Raw genomic sequence first — 20,656 nt, forward strand, 5'->3', positions numbered from 1 at the left:
CATTCAAGAGTACCCTTCTTTTGGACGAGTACAGATCAAGGTATTTTTCATTTATCTTCCCTGCAGTTTTGATAAAATTTTACTATCCAATCTAAGATAAGTATCCAATATAATATAGAGTATTTCAATATGACTATATTAAAGTATTTTATTTGAAACTGTATAACTATTGTGGAAAAAAACAATGAATTTATCTTATATATAAATCACAGAAGTGGAAAATAGCTATGTATAATATTCATCCTAGAAGTCATTATTTAAAAAAATCTAGAATTACATTTGAACAATCTCAAATTTGAATAAAAAATGCCAAAAGGTGTTCTTTATATTGAAGAAAGCATAAGGTCGAATATATCTACAAAAGGTCAAATAGAATAACCCATTCTTTTAAGTTAATGGGTAAGTGTGATCAATCAATGGCTAGTCTTAACATAAGGAAGTCAGGAAAGAAATGATTTCTGAATTCAGTTCTGTATTTCAAGAAGCTCCAAGTGCGAAGGAGCTGACCTCTGAAAACCCAGGATGCTGCCACAGAAAGTAAGTGACCTCATTACAAGGTGTTACCCTAATTATAAAAACGAGACTTTCCCTGGTGACCCCTTTATGGAATCCAGACAAGTCCCTTCAGAGAATCGGAAAGGGAACAATGCCATTGACCAAGCAACGACTGTCTGCAGCCTCAGCAACCTTTAAAAAACAGTGGAAAAATGCACAGAATGTGTATTCAAGTGGCTCCAAGCAAGAGCAACACTATGGAGGGACCCAGCTCTCAAGAAGACATACAGAGTTAAAGAAGGAAATGTCACAAAAAAGTCCCGCTACTCTTTTGGGCAGTTCCAAAGGGTTTCTCATAGAGTTGCCTTCTGCTATTCCTTTTGTCTACATAACTCACTGGGAATTGGGCTCTTCCTTAAGACTGACTGACTGATGCCTGGAGCCATTTACACTGGCCCCCTCTGGAATTCTTCCACTGTCTTTTAATTTGAGGGTCATCCAGAATGCAGACAATTGGTGTTTGGCCAATGCTGCTGTTTCCTTTTAAATTCACTCAAGGAACCAGTTTGGAATTCATAAAGGGACTACCAGATGGCTGCATTTTTACAGGAGCTGATGTATGGATTATTACTTTCTGCAGATAGGGCCTGGACTTTCAGAGGCCAGCTCTCTTTTACTAGACTTTCTAAGGACTTAACCTGGAAAGAGTTTTCGTTTGTGTCTGTATGGTAAATAGCAAAGTCTTTGGAAAAATATGGAATATATTTGACTTTTGTGGAATGCTCTGATTCAAAACAATATTCCTGATTCAGAACTGGAAAAATAGACTTTAGAATATTGTTCTTTTTTGTTATTACAAGACAATAATCACCTGGAAAACAAATAAGACTTTCCACAATTGTGATTTAGGATGGAACTATTTCCTTCCCTGATCTACATTTTATCTATTTATTATCTATACCTCATTTATCTAATACCAGTGGAAAATGAGTGTTCTACATAAGACTATAGATTCCATATGGGCAAGTATGATATAATCATTTTTTTACTTGCCCAGTACCCACCACAGTTCTTTTAAATTATGCCATTTTGTCCACGATCTGTGATTTCAGAGATGTGAAGACCCTTTCCCCAAAGCAGATCCCATCTCAGTCAGTAAGTCTTGAAATGCTGTCAGAAGTTCAGAGAAGTTAAGTAACTGGCCCATGGTCACACATCTAGTAAATGTCAGAGGTGGGAGTTGAACCTAGGTCTTTCTGACTCTTTCTGACTCAGTTTAGTCTGCCATGCTGATTCTCTTTAAACCTATTAGGAATCTATTTGTAATGAGTGATTGGTTAATGGAGGAATAAAAGCAGATTTTCAAGTTTACTGAAAATTTTAAGCATCAAAAATAATTTTAAAAACTATTTTGGAAGAAATCTTTCTAATATATATCACTCCCCTACCTTATTTAACATTAGACTTAACACCATCCAACTTTCTTTTTTCTTGATAACTATGGGTCATTATAAACATCAGTTATTGTACTGGGCTATATATATAACACATTGACAGCCTCACTAAGTTGTGAAACATTGCTTGCATTTTCATCAAATATTCACAAATAACTGGATTGTTGGAATTTTTCTGCCTATTTCTTATAATCCCTTTGCATTCCCACTCTGTAAATGGTCATGACTGGTTGTACTGTGTGCACTGCTGTTTCTAGCAGGCTACCTAATTTTACAGATAGTCTTATGTCAGCAGTTCTATGGTATTGTCATGCCTGTTGAACTGAATAAGAATGCCTGGGCTTTATAACTTTGGGTTTGTCACTGCGTCTCAGATGGCTGAGGCTGTCAGAAGCATGGCTTTGATTAATGGGCTATTAATGTAAACCTAACATGAGACATGAAAAATCAGGATTATAAGTCATTCCATCAGTCACCTGAAGTTTTCCCTTTTCCACCTTTCCCTTTTGCCTCCTTGGGAGAATGCTCCTTTTCTTTCTCTGGTTCAGGTGGAGGTGGAGGTGGAGGTTCAGGCGGAGGGGCTTCTTCTTTCTTTTTCCTCTCAGCTTCCTGTTCTTCTAGTTTCTTTTTAGCTTGAAAAAAGGACAGATAGAAAAATGTTTTTTTTTTTTATTAGGGGGTTACAGGTTCACATTGTTCAACCTAAAACAATTACAAACATATTATGTGAGGATGAACTGGGGAATCTCCTAATCTGTAACATGGTGGCACTTCCCATGGAGTTGAGTAGGCAGGCTTTGGCTCTGTGGAGAGGCATATGGACTCTGGATTCTTGCTGAGGGATCAGTGGCTTCTAACTGGTCTTTGTATCTTGGTGAGTGGAGACTGTGGCAAAGAGGGCTGGCAAATCAGCCAGAAAGAGCAAACCTCCCACTCTAATGGGCTTATGAGACTCAAGGAGGTACTGATTCCACCTTTTCAAGGTGACTCCTTTGTTGGCACAAAGTCAATGTCAGCTTTTTCTTGGACATCTGTCAACCTGGAAGTGAGTCTCAGGGCATGATATGAAGTCAAAAAAGTTAATGCCATCTTGGGTTCCATTACGTGACACATAGTTTCCAGAAATAATAAGGTGATGGTCTCATGATGCTCTGCCCTGGCAAGGCATTTGGGGTCTAATGTAATGTCCTAAAATGTGACAATTACCTTTAGCTTCCTTTTTCCTCAATTCTGCGATAAAATACTCTTGTACTTTTGTGGATAAAGTCCTTTTATCTACTTCTGCATTGACTTTGATCAGAATGTCTTGTTTTTCTGAAAACCATGTCTCCAATTCTGGCCAATTGTCCAAGAAACCCAAAATTCTGCAACATCAAAAGATCAGTGTTATTAATTTGTTGAATACTCCTTAAGCTACACTCTGCAGCTTTTTAAAAAAAAAGATGGATAAGATGAAACAAGCACTAATACCATTGTTTAACCTGAAAAAAATCAACCCTAAAAAGTCATTATGTGAAGCTAAAAGAAATGCTCATATCAGAAGCAATATATATATTCATATACATACATACATATATATGTACATATATATACTCATACATGATCAACACTGTTAGAAACAAATACATTTTCCAGTTTTCTTGTGATATATATTTCTTTTCCATACTTTTGAAAAATACATGGAAAAGATGAAATTAGAATTTGTCACCATTTCAAACATGGTTTGACCATTTTATTTGTAGCTAGGTAAAAATCCAACGAAGTAGTGTAGACTTTGTCTACATACATGGGCAGAAAACTGCTAAGTACTACTCTGACCATTCCTGTCAGACTTACCAGAGCAGTTTAATTCTCTGATAATTACAAGGTGCTGCATATGTTTTGTTGTAAATAAGAGACCTGGGAAACAGCAAGATACTCTGGTTGGGCTATTGTGCAAATGAACTCAGTATTCCTGAAACTGAGAGCTTGGAACAATTTTGGGAACTATTCTATTTCCATGAGAATAGACAGTCTTAATGTAGCTCAAATGATTCCTATATGGACTCACATTCTTTTTTAGCCTTAAAGGGCTATTTAGTGAGTGTGGGTGAATGGAACTGATTTCATCTACAACTCCTGTTTTTAGGGAAACAAAGTCTCAATTAAAAAAAAATAATATAGCATGTAAATACTTTAAGTTTATTATTCTAATTAAGTGTGAGACATTTCTTTTTAAAAATGAATTCATTTAGAAAATTTTTGAGTTCTAACTTCTCTTCCTTCTTCCAGCTTATCACCCACTGAAAAGGTGAGCAACATGATATCAATTATACATATGAAGTCATGCAAAATATATTTCCATATTAGCCATGTAGCAATTTTTTTTTAAAAAAAGCAAGAAAAATAAAGTTAAAAAAGTATGCTTCAATCTATACTCAGTTTGCCAATTCTCTTTCAAGAGGTGGGTAGAATTTTTCATCATGACTCCTTTGCAATTTCATTGGATCATTTTTTAAAAATCAGGGCAGCTAAGTCTTTCACAGTTGATCATTGTTAAAACATTGCTATTAAAGTGCATTGCTATTACAGCACAATGTTCTCCTAGTTCTTCTCACTTCATTTAGCATCAGTTCATATAAGTCTTCCCAGGTCTCTAAAACCATCCTGCTCATCATTTCTTATAGCCTATGGGTATTCTTTCATACTCATATACCATAACCTGTTCAACCATTCCTCAATTATGGGGAGCCTATCAATTATCATTTCCGTGCCACCGCAAAAAGAGCTTCTATAAATATTTTTGTAACAGTAGGTCATTTTCCTTTTTATTTGATTTCTTTGGGATACAGACCTAGCAGTGGTATTGCTGGGTCAAAGGATATGCAAAATTTTATAGTCCTTTGGGCATAGTTCCAAATTGCTCTCCAGAATGGTTGGAAGGTTTCACAACTCCACAAATAGTGCATTAATGTTCTTGCTTTTCCACAACCCCTCCAACATTTGTCATTTTCCATTTCCATCATGTTAGCCAACCTGAAAAGCTAGTGAGGTGGTACCTCAGAATTGTTTTAATTTGTGTTTCTCTAATCAATAATGATTTAGAGTATTTTTGAATGAGTAAAGATAGCTTTATTTCTGTCTCAAAACTATGTATTTGTATCCTTTGACCACTTATCAATACTTACCTCTTATTTTTACAAATTTGACTGAGTTTCCTATATATTTGAGGCATAAGGTCTTTATCACAGAAACTCACTGTAAATCACCCCCTCCCAGTTTTTTGCTTCCCTTCTGTAGGGTTAATTGAACATAATATCTTCCCTGCCCATTAACAGGCCTATGTGACCACATGTTCCCCTTTTCCCTTGGAACATGGGCTATGTTCCTCGGTATTTAAATACCTGGTAGGTATTTCAATTGGGGATGTCTTACTGCTTTCATCTGCAGCCCAGTTCACAGCTGAGTCACACAGAGCCTACCAGGTGATATATTAAGGGAGATTTATATTGCCTTGGGGGAGGAACTTACCTAAGAGGATATTTGCTGGTAGAAAGGCTTTTTGGTACTAAACCAATTAGGCACTGAGTCAAGCGGTTGTGATGCCTTCTGGCTCTAAGCCTATTAGTTGAAAATGTGTGTGTGTGTGTGTGTGTGTGTGTGTATTCTGAGGTGAGAGTTTGCTTTAGGGCTCACTCATGGGAAGAATGCAGATGAGACTCTGGGTAAGCCTTTGTTAAGGAGCCACCCCACCTTTGTGAACTCGGACATTGGTCCTCCCTGGGCTGGTGTGTAGACAGTTGGAGCCCTGTCTCCTGGATTCTTACTTCTCTCTACTTATGTATCTTTCTCACTGCTTAAAGTAAGATTGTTGACCCCTTCGAAGCTGCCTTTCCTTTAGAAAAGCGGATTAAAGAACCTGTGCTAGCAGCCCACCCTGTGTGCTAATGTGATTGCTAATACACCTTCTAATTTTGGCAGCACTGATTTTGTTGGTGCAAAACCTTTTTTAATTTCATGTAATGAAAATTATCCTAAATGTAAGAGATTTCAAAGTTTGATCCTGATGAATATGCAATTATTTTCCATGTAAGTTCTTACTCCTCAGCAAGGACCCCATCTGCCAAACCATGAATTGAACCAATTTAGTGTTACTTTTTACTTATTTAAAATTTAGAGACACAACCCTTGTACATAAAATTTAGTTCATGATATATCAGTGATTTATAAAAGTTACTATTGTAAGGTTTTGGGGCAAAATTGCTTTCAAGCCTTTATTGGCCATGTCTGCATATAAAAAGGCCAGGAACAAAGATGGCAAAGACTCCAATTTCTCTATCCTTTATCTTACATAGCAGAATAGAAATGGAGATCTCAGAGCCCCACAGCTATCTGATAATCACTGGCAAATAGCAATGACTGGCTTGTAGTCTATCTTTCATAAACTAAAAACTGTCTATTACACAGCATATTCTCTATAATGGAGGGTGAGGCCTATGACTCAAGGCTCTGGAAGGGGAGTCCCAAGAGGGAAAAAATAAGTACAAGAACCTTAGTTAATTAGGAGGACCTGAGTGTTTATTCCAGTGCCCAGGGCTGAGACTCTTTGCTGGGAGATGACAGCAGCTCAGCAGCCAAAAAGTCTAAAGGAAAAAGACAGGGGAGTCTTTTTGCTGGCTCTCAGGCAAGGATGTCTCCCTTTTCTAAAAGAGACAAAGTCTATCTATAGTCTTTATGCTGCCAAAGCATGGTAGTACTAGCTTTTCCCTTGAGAAACAGATAGCCATAGGTGGAGCAGTGGGAGATGACTATCCAGTACAGCAGTATCCAGTAAAGCCTACATGTCTTAGGAAGCAGAGTCCATCTACCTGTTCACCAAAGCAGCATCCTGCAGGGACTGCAAACTGCAGGGGAGCAGCATGAGGACATTGTGCTCAACATCTGTGCCTTGGCCATGTGTGCTCCCTTTGGGTATGCCTTATCCATATGCAGCTCTCCACATGCCTACACTTTACCCAGTTATGCTGTGTGTGGGAAATGTGTTCCCCAGGTTTAAAGGAGAAACACTTTGTTGCTACTTTAAAAAAAATGTACCATTTCATTAAATGCCTTTGCTATGACCTAATTATGGATCCTCTGACTGACAAAACAAAAAGTAAACACATTGGTAGGAGCTCATTACTTGTGGTTTTAAGGGTTATAGGTCCAGAGAGTACTTAATCAGGAATAGTCATTTCCTGGGGGAATCTTAATTTCCTCAGGTAATACCTCAGGTAATATTTAAATCAATGCATTTTCTCACAAGTTTTGGTGTTTCCAAAGTAGCTGCAATTTCTTTTATCTAAGCACTGGATTAACAATAAATAAAAGAAGGAAAATTAGTGTTAAACTGACCTGTGTTGTATCTGATCCCTCAAGAGCTCAGTCTTTTCCTTATCTTCAGAAAATGATTCTGGACTTCTACTGCCCATTCCAAAAGTTGTTTCAGGGGTACTTTTTTCCTGTCCTGTATGAAAATTGTTTCATTGTAAAGTGTTAAAAAGCTATAAAAGCCTAGTATTCCTACTACCTGCCAAAACACATGGCTGTCTAAAATGCTAATCAGATACTTGCCAGTCCTTGCCCAGAACTGGATAACATTTTTTATCAATAACTAAGAAAGTGGAATATAACTTGTCAATTCAGTTTGCCCACACTGGAAAAAAGAATCACAATTTGAAATTTCCTTGGGTAAAGGTGAAAGGTGGTCAAAAGATAAAAATTAAGTTTAGATACAGCATAGTATAGCTTGTTAAAAAGGAAAAATAAAAAACAAACTATATATTAAGGAAAGAAAAGCTGAAAAATTATATAGGGATACTAGTGAATACAAGGCTGATTAATGGTCAGAAAAAAATCAACACTATACTTTAGAGAAGAGTGATAGTCATGAGATTAAAATGAGAGTAAAACTTAAGCACGAAAGGCTGAACATAATCCTTCTGAACTAATGAACATACTGCTTTGGATAAGACAAAAAATTTAAGGAACCTAGAGTTCAGAAAAGAGACACAAAAGTTGGAAAAACTTGGAGTGGTTAAAGGAATTACACATATTTAGCATGTTGAAGAAAGGGTTGAATGATGATAAAATGATAATGTTCAAGTAAAGAATTTTTTGACTGAATGAATGAATACCACATTTCTTTAGTATTTCCTATGTAGGAGGCACTGGGCTAAACGTTGAGGACACAAAGAGGAAAATAAAACGGCCCACACTCTCAAGATCACATTTTAAGGAGGGCAATTTCAGCTGTAGGACGGATGCAAATATCCCATAACAGACCATACTGGTCAGCTATTTTCTATTTCTATCTCCACTGAGGAAATGGGTTCATGTATGATGCATCTGTGATGTTTATAATGAATGACATTTTCTGTACATTAGGGTTATTAACATTCAAATGGGAAGTAAGGAAGATTAAGAAGGCCTCTTCTCTACAGGTTTTTAACAAGCACAGATTTTCACCTGCTTAGGAAGTTATAGAGGAATCCTGCCTAGAAAGAAAGTAGTCAGTAAAGTAAAAGACGTGTCAAAACCCCTTCCTTCCATCCTATATTCTACTTCATTAGACTTCTTAGGAAAGTGAAGAAACTATACCATCATGCAGATAAAAGCATAACTTTAAGATATTAGAATAATATCTCTATCATAGCTCTGAATATCTAGCCCTGAAAGCTTACTTAATTTCCACTGCAGCAGACATATTTGGGGGTACATTGTTCCCTCCCAGGTTAATAGCCTGAGGAAGGAAAACATTAGGGGATCCAAGACAGTTTTCTTCAAATATTTAAAGTACTGTTACATGGGACTGAGGAATAGACTTGTTCTGTTTGGCTCCAGACAAAGAGTAATGAGTGGAAGCCATCAGAAAGCTAATTTAGGCTTGACATAGGGAAGAATTTTCTAATAATCAGAGCTAGCCAAATTTATAACAGGAGTTGTGGGTTCCCCCTACTAGAAGTCTGGTAATGAAGGTTGGAAAGCCACTTGTCTGGTATGCTGTAAAGGGATTCTTATAAAGTTCTGGAATGAACCAGATGGTTTCTGAGGTCCCTTTCTATTCTGAGGTTCTGAGAATAGAAACTGCATAATTAAAACTTTCGTACCATTTCAAACTGCTGGGTAAGGCTAAATCTAGAATGTTATGTTCAGTGCTTTACATGTCGAATGTAGACATGTCCATTTTTAAAAAATGAATATAACTCTGCATAAAGGAGATGAGAAGTACTACTCCCCCAGAATCTACCTGCACTGATGCTTTGGACCCAGGGATTGTTGGATTGCTTCATGGAAAACATTGAGAGAAAGACGCCAGAAAGAGAAAGCAGGTTGGGAGGTTATATGGCATCTTCCAGGCATCTGCCTTCCCAGCTCTTGCTTCTAAAGAAACCACAGTAAGTAACTACTGTGCTGAAGCTGAGGGGTATGAGCATGTTTACTCCACTGAGATCAGCGATGGTGATCTAACTCTATGCCCTGAAAGATACTGCCTTCTCCACTGTTCTCAAGTTGAGGAAAGAACACTGCTGCTCTAAATGTCAGTCCCCCCAGGGTCAATACAAAAGTCATTTTCTGTTCCGATGGTCAGAAGCACCTGGAAATGACTGCTAGTTATCCAATGAACTCTACTTCTCTTCTCATTACTAAGTTGTCTAATTCCCTTCATAGAAAATAAAAAATCAACAGCCACTAACCCTTGTAAAATCAATGCTTGTATTGTGGATGGAGGTTGAGGAAAAAGGTCTATTAGGAAAAATGAGAGATACATTTAGCCTCTTCTAGAATGGGACAGGTGAGAAGACAGCAAAGTAATGATATCTCTCCCAGAGATGTCATCCTTTTTCATTACTCTGTGATCATGTTCACTAGCCAGTTCAAAGTTAATTTAAAGGGGAAAGTACAGAAAGAGAGTGAGAGATGAATAAGCTGAAATGAATTAAAAAAATCCCTTAAATTAGGGAAGATAAGCCCTGGTAGCAGATATGAGCCAGTTTGCCCATGAAGGGAGAAGAAGAGGTTGCCTTCTGAGTGTACTGTGCAGATGTCCTCTGCAGGCCTTTGTTACTCCCCTATACATATTACCACTTCCAGAAATTACCAGTGAGTGAACCCTTCACCCCCCTCCTCATCATCATTATCTTCCTATTTATACCTATTTGGAATCTCCTCACATGTGTACCTGTATATTACATGTAGAGGCCACCATGCATGGAGTTTTATTATTACTTTCACCAGCAGACACTCAATTATTAATACACGCATATGAACAAGTATGCACACTGACATAGATTGTTATACTTCCTTCCCTCATGTCCCTGCCTCCAAACACATTCAGAAGAGTGACTTCTTTGGGATAAAATTGTCTTGGGGATATTACTTATGTCTGAAACAAAAGCCCATCTTTTAAGACTGATATTCTTCTGATTATATTAACAGTTACAACTCTTGGAATATCAGTCTCCAAGAATTTAATATGTGTGTTAGCAAAAGGTTGTATCCTGAGAGTAAAGCTGAATAATGCAGAATTATGCCCAAGAAGCAGCAGAAAAGAAACATGGCTAGAAGGGAAGATAGGGTGGTCATGTATCAAATGCAAGAGAAAACTGCTGGCTGGTTTACAGCAGCCAAGCATTGTCATGTGGATGTTCCAAACAGCCGCGTGTATGAAAGGAGGCTGTGTGGGAACAATGGTTTGAAAACTATTTCACAGAGATAACATAATACATTATCATAATATAATATATTACTACTATATTATTGCAAGATATTACAGCAGCCAGGAGAAAAATGGGGTGAAATCTTGCTTATATTAATGAGATAGGTCATAACTTTGGTCAGGGTGACTATGCTGGTATGATATGAAAGTGTCTCAGTTGCAAAACTCATCCAAATTAAAGTCGCTCACTGTACTGGGAAGACTTCCGAGTTGGAGTCAGAAGGTGTAGTTTGTTGTGAGATCAAATGATACAATGCACATCTAAAGTGCCATGCAAATATAAACTGTTTTTATAATTACATATAATGTCAAGAGAACATCGTTCAAGCAAGTTCCTTTTTGGAAGGGTTCATATGGGAGGTTGCAGTTGGTAGGGACTTTCACTACCAGCTTCTCATATTAGATGCTTTCCACATACAGAACTAGGGCTATAGGGCTGAACAGTAACACTCATGGTAGAAGAGTTAGATTTAGGTGGTTCAAGATTTTTTTAAAAAAATTATTGAAATTTCCAGCTTTTCAATGCATAAATGCTACAAAGCTCTATAAAATTATTTTAATGAACTGTCCAACTTACCCATCACACGATTCAGCACCATTGTATCAGTTATATCCAGCAACATAGCAAAATCAAGTGCAGGTGGGGGAGGAGGGGGCTTTTTGGGTGCTGTGGGATCATATACCAGTGTTGACTTTTTGTAATTCTTTCCCTCATGTTCATGTTGATCTGGGTTGAACCCTGTGAGGGCTTCCTCAAGAAGTTTTGCTTGAGTTACTGTCATTGGAAAACCATCCAAGATCCATCCTTTTTCTACTGGTACTTTACTAAAGTTGGAAAGAACATGAAATTGCTAATATGTAGGAAAAATGAAACTATTTATGAACATAATGCTGAAAAGTCTGATTGTTATCTTTTGCAGGGTTGTCAGGTTAAATTAGAAAAATATAGTGTAATAAAAAGCTAAGAAAATCTCATTACATATATTTCAATTTCACAGAAAAACATTAATCTTTCTAAAGCATCATTGCTATTATATCACTATTGTGCTAAAAAAATAAACCGTTAGTGGTTACTTCTTCATGATCAAGTCCAAACCCTTTAGTTTAGAATTTAAGACCTTCTAAGATGTATCTTTTTCTTACCTTTCCAGACTTATCTCCCACTACTCACGAGCAAGCTACCATCTTTTTTTTTAGCTAAACTATTATGAAATACTTGAAGTTCAGTGTGGCAGTATGTGCCCCAAATGCTAAACTGTGCCAGTCATCAGAGTAGGACTTTAGTAAAGCATGCTTGAACTATTCATAATTAAATAAGCTTATAAATGTATTAAAGATAGTACAAAAGAAGATAATTCATACTTAATGGCATCCACCATGATTTGGATTAGCAGTACATCGGGAATACTTCTTCCTTTCTTCAGCAGCTTTTCACATTTTGCACCAAGCTGAGCTCGGTTACTGAGCTGTGGAAACAAACAATTAAGATTTAGAGTTCATGTAACCAAATACACATGTCCAAAGTTTGGTGCAATAATATCAGAATAGTTGAAATGACTGTATCTCATTAAGAAGTAGGTATAAAACCCAAAAGAAATTTAGTAATTATGAGAATATAATTTGGTAATTATAAGAAACTTAAAAATGGCCAGGTGTAGTTTTTAGAAAGTAAATTTTTTGAAAGCTTCATAAAAGAAATCATGAAAAATGACAGAAGTTCCAGGGCTCAAAGATTGGATTGAGGATCATAAGTTTTTATCCAGTCTGCTACTGAGTTGGACTGTATCTCCCCATCCAAAGCAGGAAAATTTCAGGGGGAAACTTTTCTGAGAGTTTATTCCCTTCCCAGTCTAGCTGGGATTATCCACTGACCCAGAATCATGTGTTCATTTGGTTTAATTTCTGCTTTAACACTTTTGATACAATTTTCTTTGAGTGGGTGCTGATTTTTACTTTAGGTCGTTAACTAGTTCCAATTAATTGAATGTAGACTAGGAATATTGCTTAAGAGGACGGATGAGCATGGCAATGCCTTACTCATTTCAGGCATCTTAAGTTTCATTTGATGAAACCTTTACATGAAAGGATTCCAGGAGAACTAGCTAACACTGGAAGAACAAGTCACAAAAAAGAATTTTAGAACTTCACATTCACTTGTGAGAAACTCATCCATTTAATAAATATTGACCGGGTGCCTACTCTCTGCGAGAATATAAGGGACACAAAGACACGAAAGATATCATCGCTGCTCTCTAGAAGCTTCTAATCCTAATAAAAACCCTTGGTCTTACAGTATTATGTTGTACTAGATCACCTAAAATCTGTTGTCTTTGAGCTATATAAAAGAGTGCTACAAGAATTGACTAATATGTGCCGATCAGTCACATCGATAACACAAAATGGAACAACTTTTTAAAATCAACATTTCAATAAAATGACTCCCAAAATTTGTATAACTAACTTTTACTTACAAGTAGACAGATGAATAGGTGACAATTGTAATCATTACATAAAAGACTGTTTATCCCAAAGGCTTATAATAACAACTTATTTTTGCTAATTAATTCATGTTATTTAAAACTTACAAAAAAGTAAATTATGGGATAAAAAAACTGTTCAGTCCAAAAAATAAGATGTGATTCAAAATTGAGTAGGAGTGTTCTACATTTATGAGGGAATGAACAATTGAGAGAACAATATCTTCAAAGCTAGGTAAGTAAACAGTTTTCTATGTATACATATACACATATATGTGTATATATGTATGTTTATAAACATATATACATATATGATCATTTTACTGACCCTCCATGAACAGGCTACGAATTCTGAGACATTTTTCTGCCAGGTGTGATATATTTGCACTAAGTCATTGAGATGTTCAATTCCATAATGGCGCCCACCTGTAAGCATTGTTCTGGGAATATAATGAGATATTGTACTATACTTTGCAAATCTTAAAACGCTATAAATCCTGCAATAATCATCATCAATAATAATAATGATTGGCATTACCAGTAGCAGCTGAAGTAGCAATAGGAGTATTTCCAAGAACATATATTTGTGAGATGTCTAAGGTAAGGAGTCTTTGGCTTTGGAAAAATGCATTTTACTGTGAAAATCTACTTGGAAAACAGATAATTTCAACAAATAAAGATGTGAGGCTTTAGGGATAGGGTTGGGTCTATGATTCACTGGCACAGGAAAATAGAGGGAACTTTCTCTTCCAATGAAGGTTGGCACATTCTCTGAAATCACAGTGTTAGAGAGTTGCCTGTCTTTGGAGCCCCATGGCATTAAGTGATTGTCCAACGTTACATAGTCAATTTGCATTTGAGACAAGTTTTGAAGCCACTTCTATTTCTCCACCATGTTGCCTCTCAAAAGTCTGGAAAATCTTGAACACTTAACAAGTTTGCCCCATGGTGGAGAATAAAAGTACTAAGAGAAGAAAGCTGTTACTAAACTTCTAAAATCTGGTGCATATGCTGAAGATGCATAACACTTAGGCAGCTTTAGTAAAATCATTAAAAAATAATTATAGAAAATTATTATTATATAAATACAATTTTCTCTAGTTAGAGTTATTTAAGCATAAAATCTGGCAGGTGGAAAAGTAAAGGGGATATAGAAGGCAAACATGATCATAGCCAAAATATGAAAGAGAAAAAAAGTGAGAAAAAAATATTATTTTTATCACTCCACAATACATTCCAAATGTCTGCATACCCATTTTGGTAAGATTCAATAACTGAATTATAAAGAACAGTAATTATATTTCCTTTGTCATCTGCATAATAAACAAACAAATGGACATCTGACAAAGTCTCTTTAGCGGCTGGAAAATCTGCCAATATATGTTTTCACAATAAAAAGTATATTGCTGACTCATTCCAGTTAAAAGGAAAGAAAGTGAGAGAAGAATACTCTGCTCAGTGACATACTTGGGGACTCTCAAGGTCACCATCGGACTGCGTTACCTACCCTTGCCATGCTGCTAGCTTTCACGTCCTGGACTGACTGCGCTTTCTCAAGCTCTTCACCTGGGGAACAGGACAACGGTCAGAACAGCTTTTCCTATGACATTTACCACTAACAGCTAAATACATACGCTTGCCACTACATGAGGGAAACCATTCAGTGGAGTTGAAATATTTAGTTTTAATTGCTCATGAAGCTGTAACAGCACAACCACTCATCAGAATGACTGGTAGCCTCTTTCATAATACGCACAATTTTGTTGTGACTGCTTTTAATTTCATGCTTACCATCTATCTATTTTCAGTTTTTGAATATTTTGGATTTTGGCCCAAGTGTTTAGAAGAAAAAAAGCCTAAAGGATTAACCCATCCTACAAGTCTATGGGCCATGAGCAAACATACAAATTGAAACTGCTTTGGAATGTAGGAAGAAGGAGTCATGCAGGTTTTCTTCATGATTGATTTTAGGAAAGACGTTTGTAGGATTTGAGTTAAATACAATTTTTGTCCAAGTGAAAAACAGAACTCGAAAGTTTTTAATTTTAGAGCCAGATTTTAAGTATCAATGAAATGGGGGAAAAACCACAAGATTGCCCCAGGGAAACATGCAAAGACCAAGCCACCTTGAGAATGGTACCCAAGACTAAACTTAATATTTAATTCTATGCTGACGATGATTGTGAATAGTGAGTCATCAACTACCATCCTTTTGATAATATGGTAGTACACTTGTCTTTACCATCTGCCCTGCTGCTATGCCCTTCTGGACACCTGGGTACTGCCATCCAAATTCATACTTTGGTTGAATTCATACACACATACACACATAGATAAACACATACATATACACGTGTGTGTGTGTATGTGTGTGTGCATGTGTGTGTGTGTGTGTGTGTGTGTGTGTGTGTGTGTAGTAATAGTTTCCCCGAATTACGGGAACTTCTTGCAAACAGGGACAATCTTGCTTTTCTACTTGTATACCCAAATTACAAATCTATTTAACATACTAAAGTCATTTTGTATTTTAATGCTGAGTTTCCCCAACATACTCTACAAAGGGACTGAATGACTAAGAAGCAGTTCCAACTAAAGTAAATATTATTTGATTTGGGGCTAGCTAAATTTATTCTTATCTGAAATTGAACTGAATTTTTTCTAGAGTAAGTTACCTATTACTCACATAGCTTTAAGTAATAGGATCCTTTTTCCTGCCTATATAAAATAAATAAAGAAATGGTAATCAGTGGCCCTATTACTATACCGGTTTCAGAAGGGTAGTAGAAGATCAAATCACAAGATCTCTCTTTAAAAGTTTAGAGTGTGGGATTCCAAAATCCCAAGTTTCTTTTCAACAAATAATATATAACAATTTAAAGAAAAATGAAGGTGAAAAAATCCCAATGATGTTTTTATGTTTTATTTACTAATGGAACACAGAAGCTTTCTTCTTCTACGAAGATCCACCTCTCCTCAGTCAATCTTCCCAATTCACTATTGCTCTCAATAATATTACATACTCTTTTTCCCACCTGAACCAGCATTCTCTACCTTGGACATCCAAAATGCATGTCCCAAGTGCATGGGGAAGTTAATTTACTCATCTTTGGAGCTTCCTTCCTAGGTCCCAAATAGTTGGCCCCAGGTTCCAGACCATGCTTTGCCTTCATATTTCACTCAACCTGCCAAACATGCATTCAGGGCATTTTGCTATTTGCCTGACAATCTACACACATGCTCCCATTAGCACCGCTGCCCCCACCCCCACCATACACAAAGTTTCTATCTTTCTGTGGGCACAGTAATCAAATCAATAGTATTGCTTCTGGAAAGGGCGTGTAAATTAGCTGCCCTATATACGAATTCTCCACTCCAGCTCCTCAGACCAAAACACCCTTCCCTACCTACCACTCCTCTACATCTGCAGTCTATTCGTTAGAATATCATTTACTTAAAGTAAGGATTGTCCTTCTTTTTCTATTTGTATATTTAGTGCTTCCCACAGTGCCTAGGACATAGTAAATGCTTCATAATACAAGTTTTATTCATTCATTCACCACTCCATGGATTCAATAGTTTTACCTTCTACACGAGAATCTTTTTTGGCATGTATGGTTGTTACTGAAGCCATCTCCTTCGGTTCCTTTTAAAAACAAAATTACTTCAATTTTAATAAGATTAATGATTTCAATTTTCTATAACTTAAAGCTTGAGTGGCAGAATGCATACAATTCTATCCCTGAAATTAGTGACATTAAGGGAGATTCAGAGATTTTGATTACAATTTATTATAGACAATATACATGGGAGCCTAGGGCTGAGGAACAGACAATATTTTTAAAAGTCTAGTTCATCATAAACATCCCTTGATCAAGCAGAGCAAAGATCTCCACTGTTTGGCAGCCTTTAGGAAAACAGGGAAAGATGGACATGCTTATTGTGAATATTTAAAGTCAGCAATAAATGGTTATCATAGTATGATCAAAGAACTAAAAACCTCTCTCTCTTTCTCTCTCTCTTTCTCCATCACTCTCTCCCCACTCTCTTCCCTTCTCCCCCTCCCCTTTCTTCCTCTGTCCCCCCCACTTTTCTTTCTTTCTCTCTTTCAAAAGGAGAATTCTCTTTTACACAGAAGACAGGAGTCTGATTCACTGTTTATGTCCCTCAGTACTTCAAAGTATCCACAATTTTATCAACGTAGGTACTAATAATACGGAGGCAGATCTTCACCTCTCTAGGCCTCAGGACATAGTCATCATGACTATCTATGGGCAAAAAAATTCATCACCTCTTGTCCAAATTTTTGGTGATGGTCCACTAAAACAGAATGAGGTTGGTCTTCAGGCCAGATGCTATCTCTTACCAAAGCCTATACTCCAAGTCTAGGAGGGCCTTCTAGAATTTGTCCTTGAATAGACTATAAGAACTCCTAGATAATACATAATTTGAAGCAATATGGTATCCTGGAAAGAGTATGAGCTCTAGAAGCAGGAGCCCTGATTTTTGGTTCTAGCTCTGCTACAAGAAGTAGTGAAACCTTGAGTATGTGACTCAACTTTTTAGACCTGTGTTTCCATAACTATAAAATATGAGGATAGCTAAATAATCTGAAATGTCTCTTTCAAAATTAACACTCTGTAGTTCTGGAAATAAAAAACCAAGTTAGGATTATACTTGCCGGAGATTCTTTTTCAGACTCTCCTTTTTCTTGCACATCCACCAGGTCTTCAGTTACTGTTTCATTTATAAGGAAAGCCTGAATAGCTTCTTGAACCAGAGTGTCAATAGAAAGTATCTCAATATGGAAAGCTAAGATACAAGGGAATATTTTGAGTTAGTTTGATTAAAAAAATTAAAAATGTTTATTGAGTACCAATTATATCCAAGACATGTAGTTTTTCATTTGGGTTTTAGTAACACTGTCCTTCTGTTATTTGGGGTCTATGTCCTAGTATTACCTTCTAAATACAATTGCCTTTTTAAAGGAGATTCCATTTGTACATTAGTAATCAAATCCCTCTTTATTATAAATGAGATAAAATGGCATTACAGCAAAAATCTATTCTATTATGAATAGTATTATAGCAAGTTTCCAGCACATAAATCTACGACTAACCCAAAATAGAAACTATTAGGGGACAGTACCTAATTCACCAAGAACTACTTGGAAAAATGGAAAGGTGTTCAGTAAAACTTAGATGTGAATCAAGATCTTTCACCTTATGCCACATGATACTTCAAACAGGAAAAGACCATACTTTTAAAAAAAACATACAGATTGAAAATAGTTGCCTTTGCCACCTGTGGTTAGGGAAAACTTAAAATTAAGGGATAGAGGCAATGAAAAAAGATAAGAGAAATTTTCAATTATATAAAATCAAAGGTAATTTTTATAGAAACAAAACAATGAAATCAATGTTGCAAAAACGAAAAGAGAAATCGTAAAGTATAAAAAATAAATTGCATCAGATAGCTTTGATTTCTGTTAAATGTCAAATCACACAAAATTCTGAAGTCCCAAATATACAGGAAATGACATATTTAAGTCCAAAAATCATTGAGTAATAAAGAGTGGTATAATATTATGAACAGTTTTCAGAAGATAAATTGCAAACTATCAACAATTATTTGAAAAAATTCTCCAAACATTTAATAGTGAGATAAAAAGCAAATTAAAACATCTCTGAGGTTTTACTTCATTCTCTTCAAATAGTACAAAATGATGTAAGATAGAACTAATCAATTTTGTTAGAGCTTTTGGAAGACGGTGTTGATAGCCTGTCAACTGGAGGACCAATCACTCTAGAAAATAAATTTGAACTGTGCTAGAAAAATGACTAATCCATTAATCCCACTATTGGTCATATATCTCAAAAAAGTGAAAAACATATAGGAAGGCACTATATATAAACCAAAATATTTGTAGTACCACATCTTGTGGCAGCAAAAGAATGAGTAACAAAGCTATGAGGGAATTGAAAACAATGTGACATAGGAAACAATAGGTATGAAGAATTCAAGAGAAATGGGAGAAATACCTGCGTAAATTAAAGTAAAGTAAATTAAGCAGGACCATGAGAGGCAAAAACTGAGAGGCAGCCCAGAACTGTTAAGCTAAGATGTATAAGACCTGCTACTTTTTTTTGACATAAGAAATGTGCCAAGATTATGGTATATTCTCTCTTATACGTAACCAGGAACAATCAAAGTCATATTGAAGAGTCAGTACGGCAGCAATTAGATATTTTAAAAAATCTACCTTCTTCTAAAATCTTCAGACAGCTGGTTTTTCCACTACATGTCTTTCCCAGCATGCACCCTTTAGTTGAAAAGGAAGGAATCTGAGGCACAAAAGGTGCTGGTGGAGGAGGGTGAACCTTCTCATTAATTGTGCGAAGCACATGACCCAATATATTATTATTAGGAGGTAGGGAAGCCTCAGCCATTTCTTCTGGGAGGGTCCACTCTCCGGTAAAGGTCTATGACAAATATAAATGGGAAATATGTTTAATGACTTGGATAATACATAATCAATACATAGTAAATATTATGTACTTATTATATATTATACATATAATATATTATATATTACATACAATATACGATAGCTAGTATATGATATATACATAATATATCTTATGTAGTACATAATATAGTAAAATATCGTATGCTACATTAGCAATTCATATTTTAAATTTCTGAGTCATCTATATAATAACTCATAAGTTCTTTACAGTAATTTTCATGAGTAAAAAATACTCAAGGAAAAAACGTGAGCATATCATATAAAGACCAGAAAGAAACTAGAATGATCATAACCTCATATAAAGGAATTAACTGAATTATACTACATTTAGGTATGGATTGTGATAATCACCAGAGAGAAGAAAAGCTGCTTACGTAAGAACCAAAGAACAGCAATTCATCTAATATCTTACATATAAGCAAAATTAATCTGAAGTAATCAAAATTAAAAAATCTAGAAGAGATAAAAGGTAATATTTATGATTATACTTTCCATAAAGTACCTTTATATTTGCATATAAATACTTGGAAGAATACGTCAGTACAATTATTCAAGAATTTCATGTTATCAACAAATTAATTTGAAACCTGTGATGACTAATAAATATAAAAGAGATTAAAATTAGTATATTTTTTTAATTTTGGCACACATAAATCAACTACTTATTGCACTATTAAAGTAGTTTTATCCTATCATGTAATTTCTATGGAAAAATCTAACAAAAGAGACAAATCATGTCAAACATTGAAATCCTGGAAAAGGTTCACAAATAATAAATAAGCCCCGTTGACTTGACATAGACGTGGTCTCTTCTCTGCCCACATTATGCCCTTTCTTCATACCTCCAACATTCAAATCCACTTTAGGCAACCAATATACATTAGCCTAGTGACTTTACTAATGTTATTCTTACTTTTCTAAAATAATTGCAGCTTTGAGGTTTTTATTCCTACTCCCTCCCAATTAA

General features: G+C 35.9%; 1 protein-coding gene across 16 annotated transcripts in view; it reads right to left on the bottom strand.

The window, feature by feature from the left end:
* SPEF2 (sperm flagellar 2) overlaps positions 1-20,656 on the bottom strand; it is a 289,696-nt gene that overhangs the window by 154,187 nt on the left and 114,853 nt on the right. For all 16 annotated transcript variants that reach the window (XM_072605832.1, XM_072605837.1, XM_072605838.1 and 13 more), the window contains 9 exons: positions 19,423-19,642; positions 17,842-17,972; positions 16,746-16,806; positions 14,671-14,729; positions 12,049-12,152; positions 11,264-11,511; positions 7,323-7,434; positions 3,156-3,313; positions 2,426-2,581 (listed from right to left, as the gene is read on the bottom strand). In XM_072605832.1, the coding sequence (XP_072461933.1) occupies positions 2,426-2,581; positions 3,156-3,313; positions 7,323-7,434; positions 11,264-11,511; positions 12,049-12,152; positions 14,671-14,729; positions 16,746-16,806; positions 17,842-17,972; positions 19,423-19,642 (1,249 nt within the window). The remainder of the gene's footprint in view (positions 1-2,425; positions 2,582-3,155; positions 3,314-7,322; positions 7,435-11,263; positions 11,512-12,048; positions 12,153-14,670; positions 14,730-16,745; positions 16,807-17,841; positions 17,973-19,422; positions 19,643-20,656) is intronic.

The sequence above is a fragment of the Notamacropus eugenii genome, chromosome 4 (assembly GCF_028372415.1).
Source record: "Notamacropus eugenii isolate mMacEug1 chromosome 4, mMacEug1.pri_v2, whole genome shotgun sequence".
NCBI lineage: Eukaryota > Metazoa > Chordata > Mammalia > Diprotodontia > Macropodidae > Notamacropus > Notamacropus eugenii.